The sequence below is a fragment of the Falco naumanni genome, assembly GCF_017639655.2.
Source record: "Falco naumanni isolate bFalNau1 chromosome 13 unlocalized genomic scaffold, bFalNau1.pat SUPER_13_unloc_1, whole genome shotgun sequence".
Taxonomy (NCBI): Eukaryota; Metazoa; Chordata; class Aves; order Falconiformes; family Falconidae; genus Falco; species Falco naumanni.
In genome coordinates, this window is record NW_024427338.1 from 26,311 (window position 1) to 49,474 (window position 23,164).

A 23,164-nucleotide genomic window follows, 5' to 3' on the forward strand; every position below is an offset into this window, starting at 1 on the left:
GGCTTTAATTAAACGCGACAGCACCCGGGGGGTGGGGTGGGGAGGGGGGGGATGGGAATGGTGGAGCAGGAGGGGGGGGACCCCGCCCCCCTGGGGACAGACAAACTGGGGGTCCCATGGCCTGACCCCCCGGCAATGTCACCAGGACGGTGTCACCCCACTCCGGCTGCCCTTGGGGGGGGGCAGAGCCGGGGGTCTCCCCCCCCATTCCGCTTCACCCGTTATTGGAGGGGGGGGGGGGTCGGCACCTCTCCCCCCCCCCCCAGCACCGAGCGCGTGTCCCCATGGCCGGGGGTCCGGGCCCGGGCAGCACGAGCCACCGCGGTGCCATCGGGGGTCCCACCCGCCGCCACCCCCGTGTCACCCCCGTGGGTCCCGGGGGGGAGGGGCTGTGCGGGGGCTGGGGGGGGCTGGCCTGGCCGAGGGGGCTGGGGGGGCAGAGCGGGGCTGGGGGCTGCGGGAAGCTCCGGTTGCCATGGGCATCTGTGAGGCTGGTTGCCATGGCCCCGTTGCTATGGGCAGCCGGTGGTCCCGGTTGCCATGGCCCCGTTGCTACGGGCCCGTTGCTATGGGCGGCCGCAGGTGACGGCGCTGCGGCGCCGGAAGCGGGCGGGCGCCACTGCGCATGCGCGGGGCTGTGGGCGGGGCTGTGGGCGGGGCTGCGGGCGGGGCTGCGGGCGGGGCTGCGGGCGGGGCTGCGGGAGGGGCGGGACCATGCTTGGCCCCGCCTTTTCCGGCGGAGCTGCAGCCATTCGCCGCCAGGTGACGCGACGGAAGAGGCGGGGCCAGGAGCGGAGCAGGAAGAGGTTGGTGCGGCCGCGGACCGGGGCGGGTGGGGCCACTGGGCCCATACTGGGGATCAGTGACTCTATACTGGGGGTCAGTGGGCCCATACTGGGGGCTGTGTCCTAGTATAGACTGGTGACTGCTGGCCTTGTACTGGGAGGGTGTCGCTGTCCCCATATGACCATACTGGGAGCGCTCTCGGTGTTCCAGTATGTACTGGTGGCTCTTAATCCCATACTGGGAGGGCGTCCCTGTCCCAGTATGTACTGGTGACCGCTGATCTCATACGGGGAGGGTGTCCGTGTCCCAGTATGTACTGGTGAGCACTGGCCCTGTACTGGGAGGGTGTCCCTTCCCCAGCACAAACCAGTGACCATTAACCCCATACTGGGAGGGCGTCCCTGTCCCAGTATGTACTGGTGACCGCTGATCTCATACGGGGAGGGTGTCCGTGTCCCAGTATGTACTGGTGAGCACTGGCCCTGTACTGGGAGGGTGTCCCTTCCCCAGCACAAACCAGTGACCATTAACTCCATACTGGGAGGGTGTCTGTGTCCCAGTAGGTACTGGTGACCGCTGATCTCATACGGGGAGGGTGTCCGTGTCCCAGTATGTACTGGTGACCACTGGCCCTGTACTGGGAGGGTGTCCCTGCCCCAGCACAAACCAGTGACCATTAACCCCATACTTGGAGGGTGTCCCTATCCCAGTAGGTACTGGTGACCACTGGCCCTGTACTGGGAGGGTGTCCCTGCCCCAGCACAAACCAGTGACCATTAACTCCATACTTGGAGGGCGTCCCTGTCCCAGTATGTACTGGTGAGCACTGGCCCTGTACTGGGAGGGTGTCCCTGCCCCAGCGCAAACCAGTGACCATTAACTCCATACTGGGAGGGCATCCCTGTCCCAGTAGGTACTGGTGACCACTGATCTCGTACGGGGAGGATGTCCATGTCCCAGTATGTACTGGTGACCACTGGTCCTGTACTGGGAGGGTGTCCCTGCCCCAGCACAAACCAGTGACCATTAACCCCATACTTGGAGGGCGTCCCTGTCCCAGTAGGTACTGATGACCACTGGCCCTGTACTGGGAGGGTGTCCCTGCCCCAGCACAAACCAGTGACCATTAACTCCATACTGGGACGTGTCCCTGCCCCAGTACAGACTGGGAGCCTCTCCCCACACCAAGGGGCTCCCAGCCAGGCACCCCCCACCCCCCCGTGACAGCAGCTCTTGTCCCCCAGGTTCTGTGTGTCCCCGTCCTGCGGCTCTAGAGACCCTTCGCCATGGTGAGTGGGGGTGGACACTGCCGGGGCCGCACCAAGGCCACCACCACGGCCCTACTGGGGCCACCAAGGCCACCACAGCCGCGCTGGGGCTACCACAGCCACACTGTGGCCACACTGGAGCCACCGTGACTGCACTGGGGCCACCACCATGGCCACACCGTGGCTACTGCAACCACACCGGGGCCACCGTGACCCCACTGGGGCCACCATGGCCACACTGGGGCCACCATGGTCACACTGGGGCCACCAAGGCCACACCAAGGCCACCACAGCTGCACTGGGGCCACCAGAGCCGCACCACGGCTGCACCGTGGCAACTGCGGCCACACCAGGGCCACACCAAGGCCACCACAGCCACGCTGGGGCTACCACAGCCACACTGTGGCCACACTGGAGCCACCGTGACTGCACTGGGGCCACCACAGCCTTACTGTGGCTACCATGACTGCACCAGGGCCACCACCATGGCCACACCGTGGCTACTGCAACCACACTGGGGCCACCGGGGCCACCATGGCCACACCGGGGCCACCGTGACCCCACCGGGGCCACCGTGACCTCACTGGGGCCACCATGGCCACACTGGGGCCACCATGACCCCACCAGGGCCACCATGACCCCACCGGGGCCACCATGGTCACACCGGGGCCACCATGACCCCACCAGGGCCACCATGGTCACACTGGGGCCACCATGGTCACACCGGGGCCACCATGACCCCACCGGGGCCACCGTGACCTCACCGGGGCCACCATGGCCACACCGGGGCCACCACGACCCCACCGGGGCCACCACGACCCCACCGGGGCCACCACGACCCCACCGGGGCCACCATGGCCACACTGGGGCCACCATGGTCCCACCGGGGCCACCACGACCCCACCGGGGCCACCACGACCCCACCGGGGCCACCATGGTCACACCGGGGCCACCATGGTCACACTGGGGCCACCGCGGCCGCGCTGGTGTCCCTGCCTGGCTCTAACACCCCGTGTCCCCCCCAGGGCGAGCGCAAAGGCACGAACAAGTATTACCCCCCCGACTTCGACCCGGCCAAGGTGAGGGGCTCGGCGGGGCGGGGGCTGCGGCCGCCCAGCTCCGTCGCGGGCTCAGGGGGGGCAGCAGTGGCGGGGGGGGCGTCGTGCCGGTGCGGCTGACACCCCCCCCCCCCGTGTCCCCGCCGGCAGCATGGCTCCCTCAACAAGTACCACCACAGCCACCCGCTGCGGGAGCGGGCCCGCAAGCTGTCCCAGGGCATCCTCGTCATCAGGTGAGGGGACACATGGGGCTGGGGGCGCCCCGGGCCACCCCTCCCCCAGCTGCGGGCTTCTCCCCATCCCCCGCGGTGACAGTGACGGCCCCGGGCCATGTCCCCCCCCCCCCCCCCCCCCAGGTTCGAGATGCCCTATAACATCTGGTGCGACGGCTGCAAGAACCACATCGGGATGGGTGAGTCCTGCCGTGTCCCCCGCGCCGTCCCCAAATCCACGTGTCCCCGTGGTGGCGGGGGGTCCCGGTGTCCCACCCCCCCCCCTTCTCCCTCGCAGGCGTCCGCTACAACGCGGAGAAGAAGAAGGTCGGCACCTACTACACGACGCCCATCTACAGGTGGGTGCGGCAGCCGCGTCCCCCCAGGCAGCCCCTTGTCCCCATCCCTGTCCCCATCCCTGTCCCCATCCCTGTCCCCGTCCCCGTCCCCCCCAGGTTCCGGATGAAGTGCCACCTCTGCGTCAACTACATCGAGATGCAGACGGACCCGGCGGGCTGTGACTACGTCATCGTCAGCGGCGCCCGGCGCAAGGAGGAGCGCTGGGACATGCAGGACAACCAGCAGGTGCTGCCCACTGGTGAGTCCCACTGCCGCTGGCACGTCCCAGTGCATCCCAGTGCCACCGGCACATCCCAGTGCCGCTGGTGTGTCCTGGTGCCACCAACACGTCCCGGTGCCATCAGTACATCCAAGGGCCACCAGCATGTCCCGGTGCCACCAGCATGTCCCAGTGCCTGGTGCCACCAACATGTCCTGGTGCCATCAGTACATCCCAGTGCCACCAGCATGTCCCGGTGCCACCAGCACGTCCCAGTGCCTGGTGCCACCAGCACGTCCTGGTGCCCTCAGCGCATCCCAGTGCCACCAGCGCATCCCAGTGCCTGGTGCCACCAGCACGTCCTGGTGCCGTCAGCGCATCCCAGTGCCACCAGCGCGTCCCAGTGCCTGGTGCCACCAGCACATCCCGATGCCACCAGCACATCCCAGTGCCTGGTGCCACCAGCGCATCCCAGTGCCACCAGTGCATCCCAGTGCTGCTGGCACATCCCAGTGCTGCTGGTGTATCCTGGTGCCACCAACACGTCCCAGTGCCTTCAGTACATCCTGGTGCCACCAGCACGTCCTGGTGCTGCCAGCACATCCCAGTGCCACCAGCGCATCCCAGTGCCACCAGCACATCCCACTGCCTGGTGCCACCAGCATGTCTTGATGCCATCAGCGCATCCCAGTGCCACCAGCATATCCCAGTGCCTGGTGCCACCAGCACGTCCAGGTGCCACCAGCGCATCCCAGTGCCTGGTGCCACCAGCATGTCCCGATGCCACCAGTGCATCCCAGTGCCACCAGTGCATCCCAGTGCCACCAGCACATCCCGGTGCCACCAGCACATCCACATGCCTGGTGCCACTAACACGTCCTGGTTCCACCAGCGTGTCCCAGTGCATGGTGCCACCAGCACATCCCAGTGCCTGGTGCCACCAGCATGTCCTGGTGCTGTCAGCACGTCCCAGCGCCACCAGCATGTCCCAGTGCCTGGTGCCACCAGCATGTCCTGGTGCTGTCAGCACGTCCCAGCGCCACCAGCATGTCCCAGTGCCTAGTGCCACCAGCATGTCCTGGTGCCGTCAGCGCGTCCCGGTGCCACCAGCGCATCCCAGTGCCTGGTGCCACTAGCACGTTCTGGTTCCACCAACGCATCCCAGTGCCACCAGCATGTCCCAGTGCCTGGTGCCACCAGCACATCCCACTGCCTGGTGCCACCAGCATGTCTTGATGCCATCAGCGCATCCCAGTGCCACCAGTGCATCTCGGTGCCACCAGCACGTCCCGGTGCCACCAGCGCATCCTGTGGCTGCTGGCACATCCCGGTGCTACCGCTATGTCCCGGTGGTGCCGAGCGTGGTGGCCCCTGATGCCCTGGCTGTCCCCTGCCCCAGAGCGGGAGGAGAAGGAGAAGCTGGAGACGGATGCCATGTTCCGGCTGGAGCACGGGGTGGCCGACCGGGCGGCGCTGCAGCGAGCTGCCCCCACGCTGGCCACGCTGCAGGAGGCCCAGAGCGCCTGGAAGGACGATTTTGCCCTCAACAGCCGCCTCCGCCAGCGCTTCAGGGTGAGCCGGGGGGGCTCCGCAGCCCCCTCCCCTGCTACCCGGGGGGTTGGTGTCCCCCACGTCCGTCCCCCACGTCCCCCCTCTTGGAGCAGGAGGAGAAGAAGACGCTGCGGGAGGAGGAGGAGGAGGCGGCAGCGCTGCAGGCGAAGGCCGGGCTGAGCATCCCGCTGGTGCGGGAGGCGGAGGAGGATCGGCGCCTGGCGGCCCTGCTCAAGTACCACAGCCCCGACTGTGCGTGGGGGGGGGGGGGCGTGGGGGGGGGGGGGGGGGGGCAGCCGGGGGTCCCAGAGCCCCCGTGACCCCCCACCTGCCCCTGTGTCCCCCCCCCAGCCTACGAGGAGAAGCAGCGGATGAAGCGGACGGAGATCTCCAGCCGCTCCTGGTTCCCCCCGGCCGCTGGCGGCAGAGCCAACGAGGCGCTGCGGAAATTGGGTCTGGGGGGGCGAGCGCTGTGGGGCCGGGGGGGGCCCCCCCCACACCCCTGCCGGCCTGGGCATCATCCGGCGCCGGTCCGGAGAAGGGCTGGGGGAGCCGGCGGAGCCGGAGCAGGGCGAGATGACCCCCCACCCCACCCCCAGCGAGCCCCGGGGGGGCCCCGAGGCGGGGAGACCACCCCCCGCCGCCCCCCAGGCTCCCCCCAGCGCTTCCCTCGTCGCCGACTATTCGGACTCCAGCTCCGAGGCGGAGAGCGCCTGAGCAGCACGGGGGGGGGGGGGGGGCCGGACCCCCGCTCGGGCTGGTCCCGAGAGACACCTGCACCCCTCCCCCCACCCACCCCCCTTTAATTTATCCCCCCCCCCCTTCCCCCCACATTAAAAGCTGTTGGCCGCCCCGGCGCGTCCTTTGGCGTGAGTGTGTGTGTCCCCCCCCCAGGGGTCCCTGAGCTGGGATCTGGGGGGGGGTCTCTGCCTCATGCCCAGCACCCCCCATCCCTGCTCAGGGCCTGGGGGGGGGGGGGGGGGTGCAGGAAGCTCCGGCGTCGCTTCCGGCGCAGCCATGAGCCTGGAGGCCTTTCGCTACCGTCGCGGCTCCCTCACCATCCTCAACCAGCTCCTGCTGCCCCAGCAGCTCCGCTATGAGCGCGTGGACGGCGTGGAGCGCGCCTGGCAGGCCATCCGCGACATGGAGGTGAGCGGGGGTCCCACCCCCCCCAGGGTGACCCCCCCCAGGGTGACCCCCCCCCAGGATGACCCCAGGGGTGACGGAACCGCTGTGGCCTCCCCAGGGTGACACCCACCCCCCCAGGCTGATCCCAGGGGTGACACGGAGCCGCTGTGGCCTCCCCAGAGCGACCCCCACCCTCCCAGGGTGACCCCCAGGACCTCAGGGTGACCCCAGGGGTGACGGAGCTGCTGTGGCCCCCCCCAGAGTGACCCCCAGCCCCCCAGGGGTGATGAAGCCATTGTGGCCCCCCCTAGGGTGACCCCCACCCCCCCCAGGGTGATGGAGCTGCTGTGCCCCCCGCAGGGGTGACCCCAAGGTGACGGAGCCGCTGTGGCCCCCCAAGAGTGACCCCAGGGTGACGGAGCCACTGTGGCCCCCCCAGAGTGACCCCCACCCCCCCAGGGGTGATGGAGCTGCTGTGCCCCCCGCAGGGGTGACCCCAGGGTGATGGAGCCACTGTGGCCCCCCCAGGGTGACCCCCACCCCCCCAGGGTGACCCCAGGGGTGACGGAGCTGCTGTGGCCCCCCCAGGGTGACCCCAGGGGTGGCGGAGCCGCTGTGGCCCCCCCAGAGTGACCCCCACCCCCCTAGGGTGACCCCAGGGGTGGCAGAGCCGCTGTGGCCCTCCCAGAGTGACCCCCACCCCCCTAGGGTGACCCCAGGGGTGATGGAGCTGCTGTGGCCCCCCCCCCGAGTGACCCCCAGCCCCCCAGGGGTGATGAAGCCACTGTGGCCCCCCCCAGGGTGACCCCAGGGGTGACGGAGCCATGTGGCCCCCCCAGGGTGACCCCCACCCCCCCAGGGTGACCCCAGGGGTGACGGAGCCATGTGGCCCCCCCAGAGTGACCCCAGGGGTGACGGAGCTGCTGTGGCCCCCCCCCAGAGTGACCCCCAGCCCCCCAGGGGTGATGAAGCCATCGTGGCCCCCCCCAGGGTGACCCCCCCAGGGTGACCCCAGGGGTGACAGAGCCACTGTGGCCCCCCCAGGGTGACCCCCCCAGGGTGACCCCAGGGGTGACGGAGCCGCTGTGGCCCCCCCAGGGTGACCCCCCCAGGGTGACCCCAGGGGTGACGGAGCCGCTGTGGCCCCCCCAGGGTGACCCCCCCAGGGTGACCCCAGGGTGATGGAGCCACTCTGCCCCCCCCAGGGTGACCCCCCCAGGGTGACCCCAGGGTGATGAAGCCACTGTGCCCCCCCCAGGGTGACCCCCCCAGGGTGATGGAGCCACTCTGCCCCCCCCAGGGTGACCCCCCCAGGGTGACCCCAGGGTGACAGAGCTGCTGTGGCCCCCCCAGGGTGACCCCAGGGGTGACGGAGCCGCTGTGCCCCCCCCAGGGTGACCCCCCCAGGGTGACCCCAGGGTGATGGAGCCGCTGTGGCCCCCCAGGTGCGGGGCGCCCCGGCCATTGCGCTGGTGGGGTGCCTGAGCCTGGCGCTGGAGCTGGCGGCGGGCACGGGGCCGGCGGGCGACGCGGCGGAGCTCGAGGCCTTCGTGGGCGAGCGGCTGCGGTTCCTGCTGACGGCGCGACCCACCGCCGTCAACCTGGCCCGCGAGGCCCAGCGCCTGCGTGACATGGTGCACCAGTGGGCCCAGCGCCCCGCCGGCACCGCGCAGGACCTGCGGGACAGGTACCGGGGGGTCCCCCCCAGGGGGCATGTGGGGGGTCCCCCCAGGGGGCGTGTGGAGGGGTGGGGGGACATTGGAGTCCCCCAGGGGGTATTTGGGGGGGTGGGAGGGAATGTTGGGGTTCCCCAGGGGGGATCTAGGGGGGTGGGAGGGAATATTGGGGCTCCCCAGGGGGTATTTGGGGGGGTGGGAGGGAATGCTGGGGTCCCCCGGGGGGATTTGGGGGGTCCCCCAGGGGGCGTGTGGAGGGGTGGGAGGGCATTGGAGTCCCCCAGGGGGCATTTAGGGGGGTGGGAGGGAATATTGGGGTCCCCCAGGGGGTATTTGGGGGGGTGGGAGGGAATATTGGGGCTCCCTAGGGGGGATTTGGGGGGAGGAAGGGTCCCCCAGGGGGTGTGTGGAGAGGGGGGGGGCATTGGAGTCTCCCAGGGGGCATTTGGGGGGGTGGGAGGGAATGTTGGGGTTCCCCAGGGGGGATCTAGGGGGGTGGGAGGGAATATTGGGGCTCCCCAGGGGGGATTTGGGGGGGTGGGAGGGAATGCTGGGGTTCCCCAGGGGGGATTTGGGGGGAGGAGGGGTCCCCCCAGGGGGCGTGTGGAGGGTTGGGGGGACATTGGAGTCCCCCAGGGGGCATTTGGGGGGGTGGGAGGGACTATTGGGGCTCCCCAGGGGGGATTTGGGGGGTCCCCCAGGGGGCGTGTGGAGGGGTGGGGTGGGGGCATTGGAGTCTCCCAGGGGGCATTTGGGGGGGTGGGAGGGAATGTTGGGGTTCCCCAGGGGGGATCTGGGGGGGTGGGAGGGAATGTTGGGGTTCCCCAGGGGGGATTTAGGGGGAGGAGGGGTCCCCCAGGGGGCGTGTGGAAGGGGGGGGGGGCATTGGAGTCTCCCAGGAGGCATTTGGGGGGGGGTGGGAGGGAATACTGGGGTCCCCCACGGGGGAGTTAGGGGGGTGGGAGGGAATATTGGGGCTCCCCAGGGGGGATTTGGGGGGGGTGGGAGGGAATGTTGGGGTTCCCCAGGGGGGATTTGGGGGGAGGAGGGGTCCCCCCAGGGGGCATGTGGAGGGGGGGGGGGGCATTGGGGTCTCCCAGGGGGGATCTGGGGGGGGTGGGAGGGAATATTGGGGCTCCCCAGGGGGGATTTGGGGGGAGGAGGGGTCCCCCAGGGGGCATGTGGAGGGGTGGGGGGGCATTGGGGTCTCCCAGGGGGGATCTGGGGGGGGGTGGGAGGGAATGCTGGGGTCCCTCAGGGGGGATCTGGGGGGCTGGGAGGGGTGGGGTGCTGGGGTCTGGGGGGGATTTGGGGTGTCAGGAGGGGTAGGGCAGGGTGCCAGGGTCTGGGGGGGGGGGGGCTGTGCGGTGCGAGGGTCCCCTGAGGGTCTGGGGGGGTCCCCGGGCTGTGGGGTGGGGGGGGGACCTGTGGGGGTCCCTGTGGGGTCTGGGGGGGGTCTCTGGGGGAGCTGTGGGGTTCCTGGGGGGGCTGTGGGATGTGGCGTGACTTGGGTGGGTCCCAGGGGGTCTGTGGGGGTCCCAGGGGGTCTGTGGGGGTCCCGGGGGGTCTGTGGGGGTCCCAGGGGGGGCTGTGGGGTTCCTGGGGGGGCTGTGGGCTGTGGGGTGAACTGGGGGGGTCCCGGGGGGTCTGTGGGGGTCCCGGGGGGTCTGTGGGGTGAACTGGGGGGGTCCCGGGGGGTCTGGGGGGGTCCCGGGGGGTCTGTGGGGGTCCCGGGGGGCGTTCAGACCCCCACGTTCAGCCCTGCAGCATCATCGAGCACATCGAGGCGCTGCTGGAGAGGGACCGGGCCGACAACCGGCGCCTGGGGGCTCACGGCGCCCACCACATCCTGCAGCGCGTGCCCGCCGGCGGCGTCACCCTCCTGACCCACTGCAACACCGGGGCGCTGGCCACGGCCGGCTACGGCACCGCGCTGGGTGGGTGCCGGGGGGCTGGGGGGGCTGGGGGGCTGGGGGCTGGGGGGGGGGGGGCTGGGGGGGTGCCAGGGGGCTGGGGGGGGTGCCAGGGGGGCTGGGGGGGTGCCAGGGGGGCCGGGTGGGTGCCAGGGGGGCCGGGTGGGTGCCAGGGGGGCTGGGGGGGTGCCAAGGGGCTGGGGGGGGGGGCTGGGTGGCTGGGTTGGTGCCAAGGGGGCCGGGTGGGTGCCAGGGGACTCGGGGGGTGCCAAGGGGGCTGGGTGGGTGCCAGGGGGGCTGGGGGCGCCCCGAGGGGTGCCAGGCCTGATGTGTGTCCCCCGTGTCCCCCCCCGTCCCCAGGCATCGTGCGGGCGCTGCACGAGCGCGGGCGGCTGGCGCGGGTGTTCTGCACCGAGACGCGGCCCTACAACCAGGGCGGGCGGCTGACGGCGCTGGAGCTGCTGCACGAGGGTGTCCCCGTCACCCTCATCGCCGACAGCGCTGCCGCCGCCGCCATGCGCGACCGCGGCGTCCAGGGTCAGCGCTGGGGGGACGTGGGGAGGGGGGGTGGGGGGCATGGGGACGTGGGGGGACAGGGACAGGGTGGGAGGGGCATGGGGACAGGGTGGGACAGGGTGGGGGGGCATGGGGACACGGTGGGACAGGGTGGGGGGGGATGGGGACATGGTGGGACGGGGGGGGGGGGGATGGGGACAGGGTGGGACAGGGACAGGGGCCATGGGGACACGGTGGGATGGGGGGGGGGCATGGGGACATGGTGGGACGGGGGGGGGGCATGGGGACATGGTGGGACAGGGTGGGGGGGCATGGGGACAGGGTGGAGGGGCATGGGGACATGGTGGGACAGGGACGGGGGCGCATGGGGACAGGGTGGGACAGGGACAGGGGGCATGGGGACATGGTGGGACGGTGGGGGGGCATGGGGACAGGGTGGAGGGGCATGGGGACATGGTGGGACAGGGACGGGGGCGCATGGGGACAGGGTGGGACAGGGACGGGGGGGGCATGGGGACATGGTGGGACAGGGACGGGGGGGCATGGGGACACGGTGGGACAGGGTGGGGGACATGGGGACATGGTGGGAGGGGGATGGGGACACGGTGGGACAGGGATAGAGGAGATGGGGACAGGGGGGACGGGGACATGGTGGGACAAGGACACAGTGGGACAGGGACAGAGGGGATGGGGACGGGGGGACAGGGACAAGATGGGGCAGGGATGTGACAGGAGCGGGGGGGGGACAGGGGGGATGTGACATGGCGGGAAGGGGGACGGGGACACAATGGGACAAGGACGAGATGGGGTGGGGGGACGGGGACATGGTGGGCAAGGGGTGGCAGGGGACATACCGGGACAGGGCTGGGGGGCTGGGGGGTGGCAGGGGGCTGGGGACGCGGGGGGGGGGGGCACACAGGGACCCACTGACCCCCCCGTGTCCCCCAGCCGTGGTGGTGGGCGCCGACCGCGTGGCCGCCAACGGTGACACGGCCAACAAGATCGGGACGTACCAGCTGGCGGTGGCGGCGCGTCACCACCGTGTCCCCTTCTACGTGGCGGCGCCCAGCGCGTCCTGCGACCCCGCGCTGCCCGACGGCGCCCACGGGCCCCTGGAGGAGCGGCCGGGCCGGGAGCTGACCCACTGCCAGGGGGTCTGCCTCGCCCCCCCGGGTGGGTGTCACCCGTGGGTCCTGGGGTGTCACCCGTGGGTGCTGGGGTGTCACCTGCGGGTCCTGGGGTGTCACCTGCGGGTCCTTGGAGGGGCCCTGGGGTCCCCCTGGGGGTGTGTCACTGGTCCTGCGGGTGTCACCTGTGGGTCCTGGGGGAGTGGGTCCCCCCTGGGGGTGTCACCCGTGGGTCCTGGGGTGTCACCCGTGGGTGCTGGGGTGTCACCTGCGGGTCCTGGGGTGTCACCTGCGGGTCCTTGGAGGGGCCCTGGGGTCCCCCAGGGGGTGTGTCACTGGTCCTGCGGGTGTCACCTGTGGGTCCTGGGGGAGTGGGTCCCCCCTGGGGGTGTCACCCGTGGGTCCTGGGGGGGTGTCATGGGTCCTGGGGGTGTCACCTGTGGGTCCTGGGGGGGTGTCATGGGTCCTGGGGGTGTCACCCATGGGTCCTGGGGTGTCACCTGTGGGTCCTGGGGGGGTGGGTCCCCCTGGGGGTGTCACCCGTGGGTCCTGGGAGGGTGTCATGGGTCCTGGGATGTCACCCGTGGGTCCTGGGGTGTCACCCGCGGGTCCTGGGGTGTCACCTGCGGGTCCTTGGAGGGGCCCTGGGGTCCCCCTGGGGGCGTGTCACTGGTCCTGCGGGTGTCACCCGTGGGTCCTGGGTCCCTCTGGGGGGTGTGGGTCCCCCCCGGGGTGTCACCTGTGAGTCTTGGGGGGGTGGGTCCCCCTGGGGGTGTCACCCGTGGGTCCTGGGAGGGTGTCACGGGTCCTGGGGGTGTCACCTGCGGGTCCTGGGGGTGTCACCTGTGGGTCCTGGGGGGGTGGGTCCCCCCGGGGGTGTCACGGGTCCCAGGGGGTGTGGGTCCCTGGGGGGTGTCACACACAGGTCCCCCTCCAGCTGGGTGTCACGCGTGTCCCTGGGTGGGTGTCACGTGGGTGTGTGTCCGTCCCTCCCCCACGCGTGTCCCTTCCCTGAGGGCAGGGGGTAGGTCTGGGGGGTCCCATACAGGGCTGGGGGGGGGCGGGGCTTGTAGGGGGTAGAGGGCTCCCAGATAGGGTGGGGGTCCCATACGGGGGGGGGGGGAGGTCCGAGCCCTGATGGGGGATGGGCCTGACCCCCTCCCCCCTCCCCCCCAGATGTGGACGTGTGGAACCCGGCCTTCGACGTGACCCCGCACGAGCTCATCACCGGGGGCATCGTCACGGAGTGGGGGGTGTTCGCCCCCGCGGAGCTGCGCGAGGCGCTGCGGCGGGGGGAGGCGGCGGGGGGGCAGTAAAGGCCTTTCCCAGCGCGCACTTCCGCCTCGCTCTATCCCGGCGTGCCTTGCGCCACTGCAACTTCCGGCCCACCTGCCCCGCTCTATCCCGGCGTACCTTGCGCCACCGCGACTTCCGGCCCCCCTGCCCCCCTCTATCCCGGCGTGCCTTGCGCCACGGCAACTTCCGGCCCCGCCCCCCGCACGCCCGGAAGCGTGGCGGCGGCATGGCGCAGGGCAGGCCCAAGACGGCGGCCCGGCGGCCCGGCAAAGCGGCGGGCGGGGGAACGACCCCGGCCCGGGGGGCGCGGGGGCCGCGGAAGGGAGGTGCGCGCCCGGGGGGAAGGGGGTGTCTCGGGGGGCCCCAGGGGCCTGGGGGGGGGGTGTCTCGAGGGGTACTCATGAGGCCGGGGCGGGTCCCGGAGGGTACCCAGGGGTCTGGGGGGGGGGTGTCGGAAAAGCCAGGGGTGACCCAAGCGGCTCCGGGGTGGTACCCAGGGGTCTGGGGGGGGCTCGGGGAGACACCGGGGGGGTCCAGGGGAGCCTCTGAGAAGCCCCGGGTGGTACCCAAGCGGCTCCGGGGAGGGGAGCAGGGATATGGGGGTCTGGGGAGGCCTTGGGGGGGGGGGGTCCCGGGTGGTCCCCAGGGGCCTGAGGGTCTTGGGGAGGTCGGGGGGGCGGTACCCAGGGGTCTTTGACTCACCCCCCGCCCCCAGCCCGTACCATCGCCCCCAAGAAGCTCCGTGTGATTCAGCAGCAGAAGCTGAAGAAGGTGAGGCACGGTGGGTGGGGGGATGTCGGGGGGGTCTGGGGGTCCCTGGCCGTGCCCCCCCGGCTGACACCCCCCACCCCCCCAGCGCCTGGAGGTGGGCATCCGGATGAAGATCGAGCGCGAGGCGGTGCAGCGCGCGGGCGCCCTCCCCAAGAAGCTGGCGGTGGTCGCCGCTCCCCCCCCCCCTCCCGGTGGGCCCACCTCTGGAGCCCCCCGCAAGAGCAAAACCAAGAAGGGCCGGGGCTGAGCCCCTCCCCCGCCAGGACCCCCGCGTCGGGGCGGTGCCAAAGTTGCCTAATAAAAAGGATAATTTTTTTTTGGGGGGGGGGGCACCCCCATAATGCCGGTGTGTGTGGGACTGGGGGGCGAGGGATCGCGGGGGGTGGGGTGTGGTGGGGGGGCGGCTCCAGGATTGAGATTTAGGGAGGGGGACACACGACACCAGATGACACCGACACTGCTGCGGGGGGTCCTGGAGTCGAAATTTATTGGGGGGGGGGTGTCGCTGGGGGAGGTCCCAAGGTCAAGATCTTTTGGGGCGGGGGCCGCTCCCGCCCCTCCATTTCCACTGCGGCTCCCACGGGCGCCAACAGAACTTTATGAATGGAGTCCTGTACCCCGCCCCCTTCCCCTCGGTCCCGCCCACTCACCCCGCTAATTGGTGGGACGCACCCTGACTGACAGCTGCACCGCTCCGCGCTGATTGACAGGGGGGAAGCAGCGCCCGCGGCCAATGGGCGAGGCGGGAGCGCGGCTGCACCGTGATTGGCTGGCGCCCCCGGACAGCCTTAAAGGCGCCGCGGCCTGTTTTTTTGGGGGGGGGCGGGACACGTGGGCAACCACCGCTTCCCCCCGCCCACGCGCTGGGTGGGGCCTGCTCGGGTGTGGCCGGCGGGGAAGCCCCTCCCCCTGGCGCCCCTTCCCCCCCCCCCCCCCCCTCTGACGTCAGGGAAATTCCCTGGCCCGGCGCGAGGCGCCGCCGGGTTATTTTGGGAAACAAACAGGGAAAAAAAGGGACGTTCGGGGACGGGCGGGGCCCGCGCGCCTGGGACCCCCCCAGCGGGGTCTGGGACCTCCAAAGGGGTCCGGGACCCCCAAAGGGGGGGCTGAGACCCCCAACCAGGCTGGGATCCCCTCCCCCCAACGGGGCCTGGGACCCCCCAGCGGGGGCTGGGACCTCCAAAGGGGCCCGGGACCCCCCCAGGCTGGGACCTCCCCCCCCCCCCCCCAGGCTGGGACCCCAACGGCCTGGGACCCCCCCCCCCCCCCCCCCCCAATGGGGCCTGGGACCCCCAAAAGGGCAGCTGGGACCCCTGCCCGGGGTAGAACTCCCCCAGCGGGGCCTGGGACCCCCCATAATGGTGCCTGGGACCCCCCCCCCATGCGGGACCCCCCCCAGCCCCCATGTACGCCCCCCCCCCCCCCCCAGCCCCAACTCGCTCCAGCTCCTCCGTGGCCCCCCCGGGGCGCCCCCCCCCCCCATGACTCACCCCTAATCCCCTAATTGCCGGTGACGCCCTGACTCGCCGCGGTGCCGGAGGGGGGGGGGGGGGGGGGGGGGGGCTGGAGCCGCCCTTCCCCCACAGCGCCAGGGCTGGGGGGGGGGGGGGCTGGGGTGCTCCCTTCCCCCACACCCTCCCCCCCCCACGCTGAGGGTCCCAAGCACCCCCCTAGATCAGCGTGGGGAGGGTCCTTCCCTCCCACCCCCCTTCACCCCCCCGGGTTGTGGTTGGGGTCCCTCCCTCCCCGCGCAGCCGGGAGGGTGGGGGGGGGGTCACACACACATCTGGCTCCCCCCGGTTTTGGGGAACACCCCCCACCCCACCCCCCACCCCCCGTTTTTGGGGACACACGCCCCCCACCCCCCACCCTCCGGGGGTCTCGGGGTGTCGGTGATGTGGAAGAACCTGCGGGTCCCGGTGAGCTTGGCCGTGCACGCGGGACCCGGGCAGGGCTCCACCACGGGGTGGGGGGGTCCCACACCCCGGGGGTGGGGGTCTGGGAAGCAGGGGGGGTGGGCGGTGGGGGGGTGGGGACCCCCGAGGGGGTTTTGGGGACCCCCCGGTGCGTGGGGCCAGACTCCTGTTCCTGCTGAACTGAGCCAGTTTAACCAAAGCAACTGCATATCAGCTCAGTAGGCACGGGAGGCAGCGCCCGGGGGGGGTCCCCATCCTGGGGGGGGGGGGGGGGGGGGCAGTCTGCGATCCTGGGGGGGGGAGGGGGGGGGGTCTGCCATCCCGGGGGGGGGCCATTTGGGGTGGGGGGCGTGCGGCCGGGTGGGCGCCGGGGAGCGGAACTTAGCCACTGTGAACACGACGCGGCTGCCAACTCTGTTCACAGGTGGGCTAAGCCCTGCCCCCCGGCCCCCTGAGCCCCCCCCCCCCCCGACCCCCCCCCCCACCCCCACCACCCCTCCCTCCCCCCCCCCCCCCCGACATCCCCCCCCCCCCAATCCCGGCGGCTCCGGCTGCGGGGGGCTGGCGCCCGTTGGAAATCCCTGGCAATGTGATTTTGGGCGAAACGGTAAAAAAATCGCATCGCCAGGAACCCCGGCGGGCGGCAGCGTGGGGGGGGGCGGGGGGCGCGGGAGGGGGGGAGTGGGGGTCCCACGGGGGTCTCACGGTGCAGCCGGCGTCGAGTCGGGGCCAAATCCGGAGCTGGGGCCACCTGTGGAGGGAGAAGAGGGTGAAGGCGGCGGCGGGCACGGTGCCCCCACGGCAGCACGGTGCTGGGGGGGGGCAATGGGGGAGGGAGGGGGGGGGGGCGGCGCGGGGAGGGGGGGGGGGGCACCGTGCCCCGGTGCTGGGTCCGGCGAGGCCGAGCGCGGTACAAATACCGTCTGGCGGCAAAGGGGAGCGGGGGGGGCACGGGGGGGGCACCGCCCCGGCACGCCAGGGCTGAGTCACGGTGCCGGACGGGCACGTGCCAGCACCGAGGAGGGGGGGGGGGTGGGGTGGGGGTGGGGGGGAGGCAAGGGAGGGAGGACCGGGGCGGGGGGCGCGCAGCCCTGAGCCCCCCACGCTGGGTCACGGTGGCGTCGCGGTGCCGGTGCCATGTGGCGGCTCCCGGCGGGGCGTCGGGGCGCGGGTGCTGCTGGTGTCGCTCCCCGTGTGCTGCGGCCGCGCCGGCTGTGCCGTGGTGGCCCCGGTGGCCCGGTGGGGAGGGGGCGCGGTGGCCACCGGGTCCGTCCGTCCGTCCGTCCCTCCCCGCCCCGGCTCAGCCCAGGGGTGGCGGGACCGGGGGTGGCAGCGCGGCGAAGCCACCGCCATGTGCCACCAGGCCAGCGCTGCGCAGGCTGCATCCTCGGGCTGCGGGTGCCACCGCGTCCAGCACGGTGGCCACCGAGATGGGCCGTGGGGCGGCCGTGGGGCGGCCGTGCTGGCCATGGGGTGGCCGTGGGGCAGCCATAGTGTGGCCGTAGTGGCCATGGGGCAGCCGAGGTGGCCATGGGGTGGCCGTAGTGGCCATGGGGCAGCCACGGTGGCCGTGGGGGGAGCTACGGTGGCCGTGGGGTGGCCATGGGGCAGCCGTGGGGCAGCCGAGGTGGCCATGGGGTGGCCATAGTGGCCATGGGGTGGCCATAGTGGCCATGGGGTGGCCATGGGGTGGCCGTAGTGGCCACGGGGCAGCCGCGGTGGCCGTGGGGGGGAGCTACGGTGGCCATGGGGTGGCCGTGGGGCCGCTGCGATGACCTTAGGGCCACCACGGTGGCCGCGGGGCGGCCGTGGGGCAGCTGTGGGGCGGCCGTGGTGGCCGTGGGGAGGCCGTGGGGCGGCCGTGGGTCCCCGCGGTGTCGGTGGGGCCCGGTGCCGCCGGCGGTGGAATGGTGCCGGCGCCATGTGGGAGCGGGAGGCCCCGCCCGGGCTGACATCACGGTCGCCGCGGCAACGGGCGAACTTCAAAGGGAATCGGGTGGAAAGGGCCCAAAATTGGGATAAACAGCGGCGGCGGCACAAACAAAATGTCTGGTGCCGCCGGGGGGGGGCGGGCGGGGGGGACCCCGGGTCCCCACGGTGCCGCCGCCATCCCGGGGCCGACGGTGACCCCGGCGGGGCCGTGGCGAGGCCGGAGGGGCCGCGGCGGCGGGTCCATGGCGGTGCTGGAGGCTCCGCCGGTGGCGGCGGCGGCGGGCAACCGGAGGGTCGTGGTGGTCCCGGAGGGTCCCGGACGTTGGCCGGTGGCACCGGAGGGTCCCCGGCGGCACCGGAGCGTCGTGGCGGCACCCGAGGGTCCGCGGTGACACCGGAGGCTCTGCGGTGGCGTCATCGTTCGACGCCGCGTCGAGCGTGGCGGTGCCGGGAGCGGCGCGGGGGTCGCGGGGCTGCCGGGGGGTGCCCCCTGCCCCGGTTTGGGGGGCGGCGGGGCTGCCAGGGGGTGCCCCCCCCCCCCCATTCGGGGGTCCCGGCGTGGCCGGGCGCGGTGCCCACATGGCGCCAGGGCGGTGCCGGCGCCGCCGCTCACGTGGGCCCCGGCGGGCAGCGAGCGGGGGCGGCCGCCGCGACGCCCGGGGTCCCCCCCAGCTGCGGGGGGGTGGGGGCTGCCTGTGGGGGATGGGGGCGCCAACCCCCCCAAATCTCCCCACCCCCCCACCCCCCCAAAATCCCCATTTTTTCCCCCCCAAAACCCCACGGAGCGGGAACCGGCGGCGTCGCCACGCGGCACCTCCCCGACGCGTGCGGGCCGCCGAGGGGCTGCGCCCCCCGGGGTTTGGGGGGTGGGGGGGGGGTGTCCGGAGGGGGGGGGAGGGGGGGGCTGGGCGGCAGCCCGGGGCGGTGGGGCGGGGCGGGGGGGGGGAGGGGAGCGCGGAAGGGGCCGCCCCGTCCGCGCCCGTCGGCACACGCAGCGCCGGGGGGGGGATGAATCACGGCGCCTCGGCGCCGCCCGCCCCACCGCACCCACGGAGGGGGGGGGGGAGGAGACCCCAGCCCCCCACAGAACCCCCCCCCCCCCCCCACAGCCCCCCCATTCCGGACGGGTCTCCCCGCTCCGGACCCCCCCGGCGCGTCCCCCCGACAAACCGCTGGGCACCGGGGGCGGGGGGGGGGAGGGGCACACAGCCGCGGGGGGGGGGAGGGGGGGGGACAGAAACACCGGGGGGGGGGCACTGAGCCAGGCCGCGACCCCCACCCCCCGCCCCAGCCCACCCCCCCCCCCCCGGGGGTCCCGCCCGTACTCACCGGCGTCGGCCTCAGCCCCCGCGGGGGGGGGGGGGGGGAGGGGGGGGGAGCGGGGGAGGGTCCCGGAGGGGCGGGGAAGGGGGGGGGAGGGGGAGGGGGGGGGGGGGGGGGGGCGGCGGCCGGCGGCGCGAGGGCCTCCCAAAGTCACTGACTTTTACTCCAAGACGGGAAAATCCTTTTTAAAAGCTTCGCTCCGCCCCGGGCGCGCGGCGGGGCCGCGGGGGAGGGGGAGGGGCCGCGCGCGCACCCTTTCACGGCCACGGCCACGGGCGGGGGGGGCTGGAGGGGGGGGGGGGGGGGGGCTGGGTGCCCCGTGGGGGGGGGGCTGCACCCACAGAGCGGGAGGCCGCTGCCCACCCCCCCACCCCTCCCCCAGCCCCTGCCTCAGTTTCCCCGGGGCTGGGGGGTGACACCGATCTGGGGCAGGCCGTGGGGCGCTGTGGGGCGGGCTGTGGGGCAGGCCGTGGGGCGCAGTGGGGCGGGCTGTGGGGCAGGCCGTGGGGCGCAGTGGGGCGGGCTGTGGGGCACTATGGAGCGCTATGGGGCAGGCTGTGGGGTGCAGTGGGACAGGCTGTGGAGTGCAGTGGGGCAGGTTATGGGGCAGGCCGTGGGGCGCTATGGGGCAGGCTGTGGGGTGCTGTGGGACAGGCTATGGGGCAGGCTATGGGGCAGGCTGTGGGGCACCGTGGGGCAGGCTGTGGGGTGCTGTGGGACAGGCTATGGGGAAGGCTGTGGGGCGCCGTGGGGCGCTGTGGGACAGGCTATGGGGCAGGCCGTGGGGCGCCGTGGGGCGCTGTGGGACAGGCTATGGGGCAGGCTGTGGGGCGCCGTGGGGCGCTGTGGGACAGGCTATGGGGCAGGCCGTGGGGCGCCGTGGGGCAGGCTATGGGGCAGGCCGTGGGGTGCTATGGGGCAGGCTATGGGGCAGGCTGTGGGGTGCTGTGGGGTGCCGTGGGGCAGGCTGTGGGGCGCCGTGGGGCGGGCCGGCGGGTCTCCATGGCGACGGCGCACACAGACATTAAACACAATTTTCATCGGAAGTCGCAAAAGCCGCCGCGCGTCACTGCGGCCGCGCGCCAGGGACAGCCCCCCCGCCCTGCCCCCCCCGGGCCTGGGGGGATGGTGCCCACCCGGGGGGGGGGGGAGGGGATCGGGGGGGAGGGTTGGATACGGACCCAGTAGGTTATGGATCGGGATCTGGTGGGACAGGGATCGGGTGGGATCCGGATTGGGTGGGACAGGGATCTGGGACAGGGATCTGCTGGGATGGGGATCGGGTGGGACAGGGATCGGGTGGGACAGGGATCTGGGACAGGGATCTGCTGGGATGGGGATTGGGTGGGACAGGGATCGGGTGGGACAGGGATCTGCTGGGATGGGGATTGGGTGGGACAGGGATCGGTGGGACAGGGATCTGGGACAGGGATCTGCTGGGATGGGGATTGGGTGGGACAGGGATCGGGTGGGACAGGGATCTGCTGGGATGGGGATTGGGTGGGACAGGGATCTGGGACAGGGATCCAGTGGGATGAGGACCGGAGTCACAGTGGGATCTAGGCCTGGGTGGGATCTGGGACAGGGATCCAGGTGGGACAGGGACTGGGTGGGATCGGGATCTGGCAGGACCAGGACCAGCTGGGAATGGGATCAGGTGGGATGGGGATCGGGTGGGACAGGGATCCAGGTGGGACAGGGACCAGGTGGGATGGGGATCTGGTGGGACAGGATCTAGGAGAGGGATCGGGTGGGATATGGACTGGAGTCACGGTGGGATCTGGCCCAGGGATCAGGTGAGATGGGGATCGGGTGGGGCAGGATCTAGGACAGGGATTGGGTGGGGCAGGATCTAGGACAGGGATCGGGTGGGACAGGGACCAGGTGGGAATGGGATCGAGTGGGATTGGGATCTGGTGGGACAGGGACCTGGGACAGGGATCGGGTGGGATATGGACTGGAGTCACGGTGGGATCTGGCCCAGGGATCGGGTGGGCCGGGGATCGGGTGGGATGTGGCACCCCCCACCCCCCCAGCCGGCAGCGGCGCAGCGCCAGGCGCGGCAATGCACGGGGGGGCAGCGCACACGCCCTCGCACACGTGTGCGCGCTCACACACGCGCGGAGCTGCCCTCACACGCGTGCACACGCGTGTGCGCTCGCGCCCGTGCGCGTGCCCTCCCGCGCCGGCGTGGGCACAGGCACCGGCGCGCGCACTCACACACGTGTGCATCCACGTGTGCGCGCTCACACGCGCACGCGGGTGCCCCCACACGCGCACACGCCCTCGTGCACGCTGACACGCACGTACACGTGTGAGCACGTACACACGTGCCCTCACACGCACGCGCACGCCCCCCCGCGGGCCCACACTCGCCCCCCCGCGCCCCCCGCCCGTGCACGCGTGCTCTCACCCCCCCACGTGCCCACACGCGTGTGCACACTCCCCCCTCCCCCCCCCCAGCACCCCCTGGTGCACACGCCTGGTGCGCTCTGGCACACGTGCCCCCATGCTGGTGGCAGGGCTCTGGTGGCCGTGGTGGCCCCGTGGTGGCCGTGGTGGCCCTGCAGTGGCTGTGGTGGCCCTGGTGGCCCTGTCAGGCCCGTGGTGGCCCTGGTGGGCTGTGGTGGCCCTGTAGTGGCCATGGTGGGCCCATGGTAGCTGTGGTGGCCCCGTGGTGCCATGGTGGCCCTGCAGTGGCTGTGGTGCTGTGGTGGCCATAGCGGCCCCGTGGTGGCCCTGGTGGCCCCATGGTGGCCAGGATGGCCTGTAGTGGCCCTGGGCGGCCCATGGTGGCCCTGGTGGCCCTGTGGTGCCACGGTGGCCCTGAGGTGGCTGTGGTGCTGTGGTGGCCCTAGTAGCCCCATGGTAGCCATGGTGGGCTGTGGTGGCCATGGCAGGGCCATGGTGGCCCTGGTGTCCCCGTGGTGGCTGTGGTGGGCCCACAGTGGCCGTGGTGGCTCTGTGGTGCCACCGGTGGCCCTGAGGTGGCTGTGGTGCTGTGGTGGCCATGGTGGCCCCTTGGTGGCCCTAGTAGCCCCATGGTAGCCGTGGTGGGCTCTGGTGGCCATGGCAGGGCCATGGTGGCCCTGGTGTCCCTGTGGTGGCTGTGGTGGGTCCACGGTGGCCGTGGTGGCTCTGTGGTGCCACGGTGGCCCCGAGGTGGCTGTGGTGCTGTGGTGGCCATGGTGGCCCCCTGGTGGCCCTGGTGGCCCCGTGGTGGCCCCGTCGGGCCCATGGTGGCCCCGTGGTGTCCCCGCGGTGGTGCGGCGGGCCCGGAGGCACAGAAATGTCCTTTCTAGGTAACGGCAGCGGCCGGGCCCTCGCCCCCGCGCTGGGCACATTCCTGCCGCCTGACTCAGCCGCCAGCGCCGGGCCCACGTGGCGGGCGGTGGGCACGGGCGGTGGGCACGGGCGGTGGCACGGTGCTGGCACGGCGCTGGCATGGCGCGGCGGTGCAGTGCGGCACAGCAACGGAGCGGTGCGGCTCAGCACGGCCCGGCACGAGGCGGTGGCACAGCTCGGCACGGCTCGGCACGCTGTGGGAATGGCACGGCGCCGCGTGGCGTGGGGTGGCGCGGTGCTGGCACGGTGTGGCACAGCCTGGCACAGTGCAGAGCGGCACGGTGTGCTGCAGGGTGGCACAGTGTTGGCACGGTGTGGCACGGCACGGTGTGGCACAGCACTGGCACAGTGTGGCATGGCACAGCCTGACATAGCCTGGCACGGCACAGCCTGGCATGGCACGGCACGGCATGGCACGGCACAGTGTGGCACGGCACAGCCTGGCATGGCACAGTGTGGCACAGCACTGGTACAGTGTGGCACGGCACAGCCTGGCACAGCACAGCCTGGCACGGCACAGCACAGTGTGGCACGGCACAGCCTGGCATGGCACAGCACGGCACGGCATGGCACGGCACAGTGTGGCACGGCACGGTGTGGCACGGCACAGCCTGACACGGCACAGCCTGGCATGGCACGAAGTGGCACGGCATGGCATGGCACGGCACGGCGTGGCACAGTGTGGCACAGCACTGGCACAGTGTGGCACAGCACAGCCTGACATGGCACAGCCTGGCACAACACAGCATGGCACGGCGTGGCACAGCCTGGCACGGCACTGGCACAG

General features: G+C 72.5%; 3 protein-coding genes across 6 annotated transcripts; all 3 read left to right on the forward strand.

Annotated features, from left to right (window-relative positions):
• Positions 1-705: 705 nt before the first annotated feature.
• YJU2B (YJU2 splicing factor homolog B) lies at positions 706-6,307 on the forward strand. Of its 4 annotated transcripts, none has more exons than XM_040581020.1 (10): positions 706-806; positions 2,031-2,075; positions 3,080-3,133; positions 3,263-3,345; positions 3,469-3,524; positions 3,623-3,683; positions 3,780-3,922; positions 5,283-5,455; positions 5,548-5,686; positions 5,786-6,307. In XM_040581020.1, the coding sequence occupies exons 2-10, from the start codon at positions 2,073-2,075 to the stop codon at positions 6,238-6,240; spliced, it is 1,167 nt and encodes a 388-aa protein (XP_040436954.1). In that variant the 5' UTR covers positions 706-806; positions 2,031-2,072; the 3' UTR covers positions 6,241-6,307. The 4 variants fall into 4 exon arrangements, with proteins under 4 accessions (XP_040436954.1, XP_040436955.1, XP_040436958.1 ...); XM_040581021.1 differs by lacking the exon at positions 706-806 and adding an exon at positions 834-1,405; XM_040581024.1 differs by lacking the exon at positions 706-806 and adding an exon at positions 834-1,355.
• Positions 6,308-6,362: 55 nt separating this feature from the next.
• Positions 6,363-13,129, forward strand: MRI1 (methylthioribose-1-phosphate isomerase 1). Its single transcript, XM_040581019.1, has 6 exons — positions 6,363-6,583; positions 8,008-8,249; positions 10,006-10,175; positions 10,512-10,688; positions 11,616-11,840; positions 12,971-13,129. Exons 1-6 carry the CDS (start codon positions 6,368-6,370, stop codon positions 13,108-13,110), a joined length of 1,170 nt encoding a protein of 389 aa, XP_040436953.1. The 5' UTR covers positions 6,363-6,367; the 3' UTR covers positions 13,111-13,129.
• A 67-nt stretch (positions 13,130-13,196) lies between these two features.
• Positions 13,197-14,202, forward strand: C13H19orf53 (chromosome 13 C19orf53 homolog). Its single transcript, XM_040581025.1, has 3 exons — positions 13,197-13,416; positions 13,806-13,861; positions 13,947-14,202. Exons 1-3 carry the CDS (start codon positions 13,317-13,319, stop codon positions 14,106-14,108), a joined length of 318 nt encoding a protein of 105 aa, XP_040436959.1. The 5' UTR covers positions 13,197-13,316; the 3' UTR covers positions 14,109-14,202.
• The last annotated feature ends 8,962 nt before the right edge of the window (positions 14,203-23,164 follow it).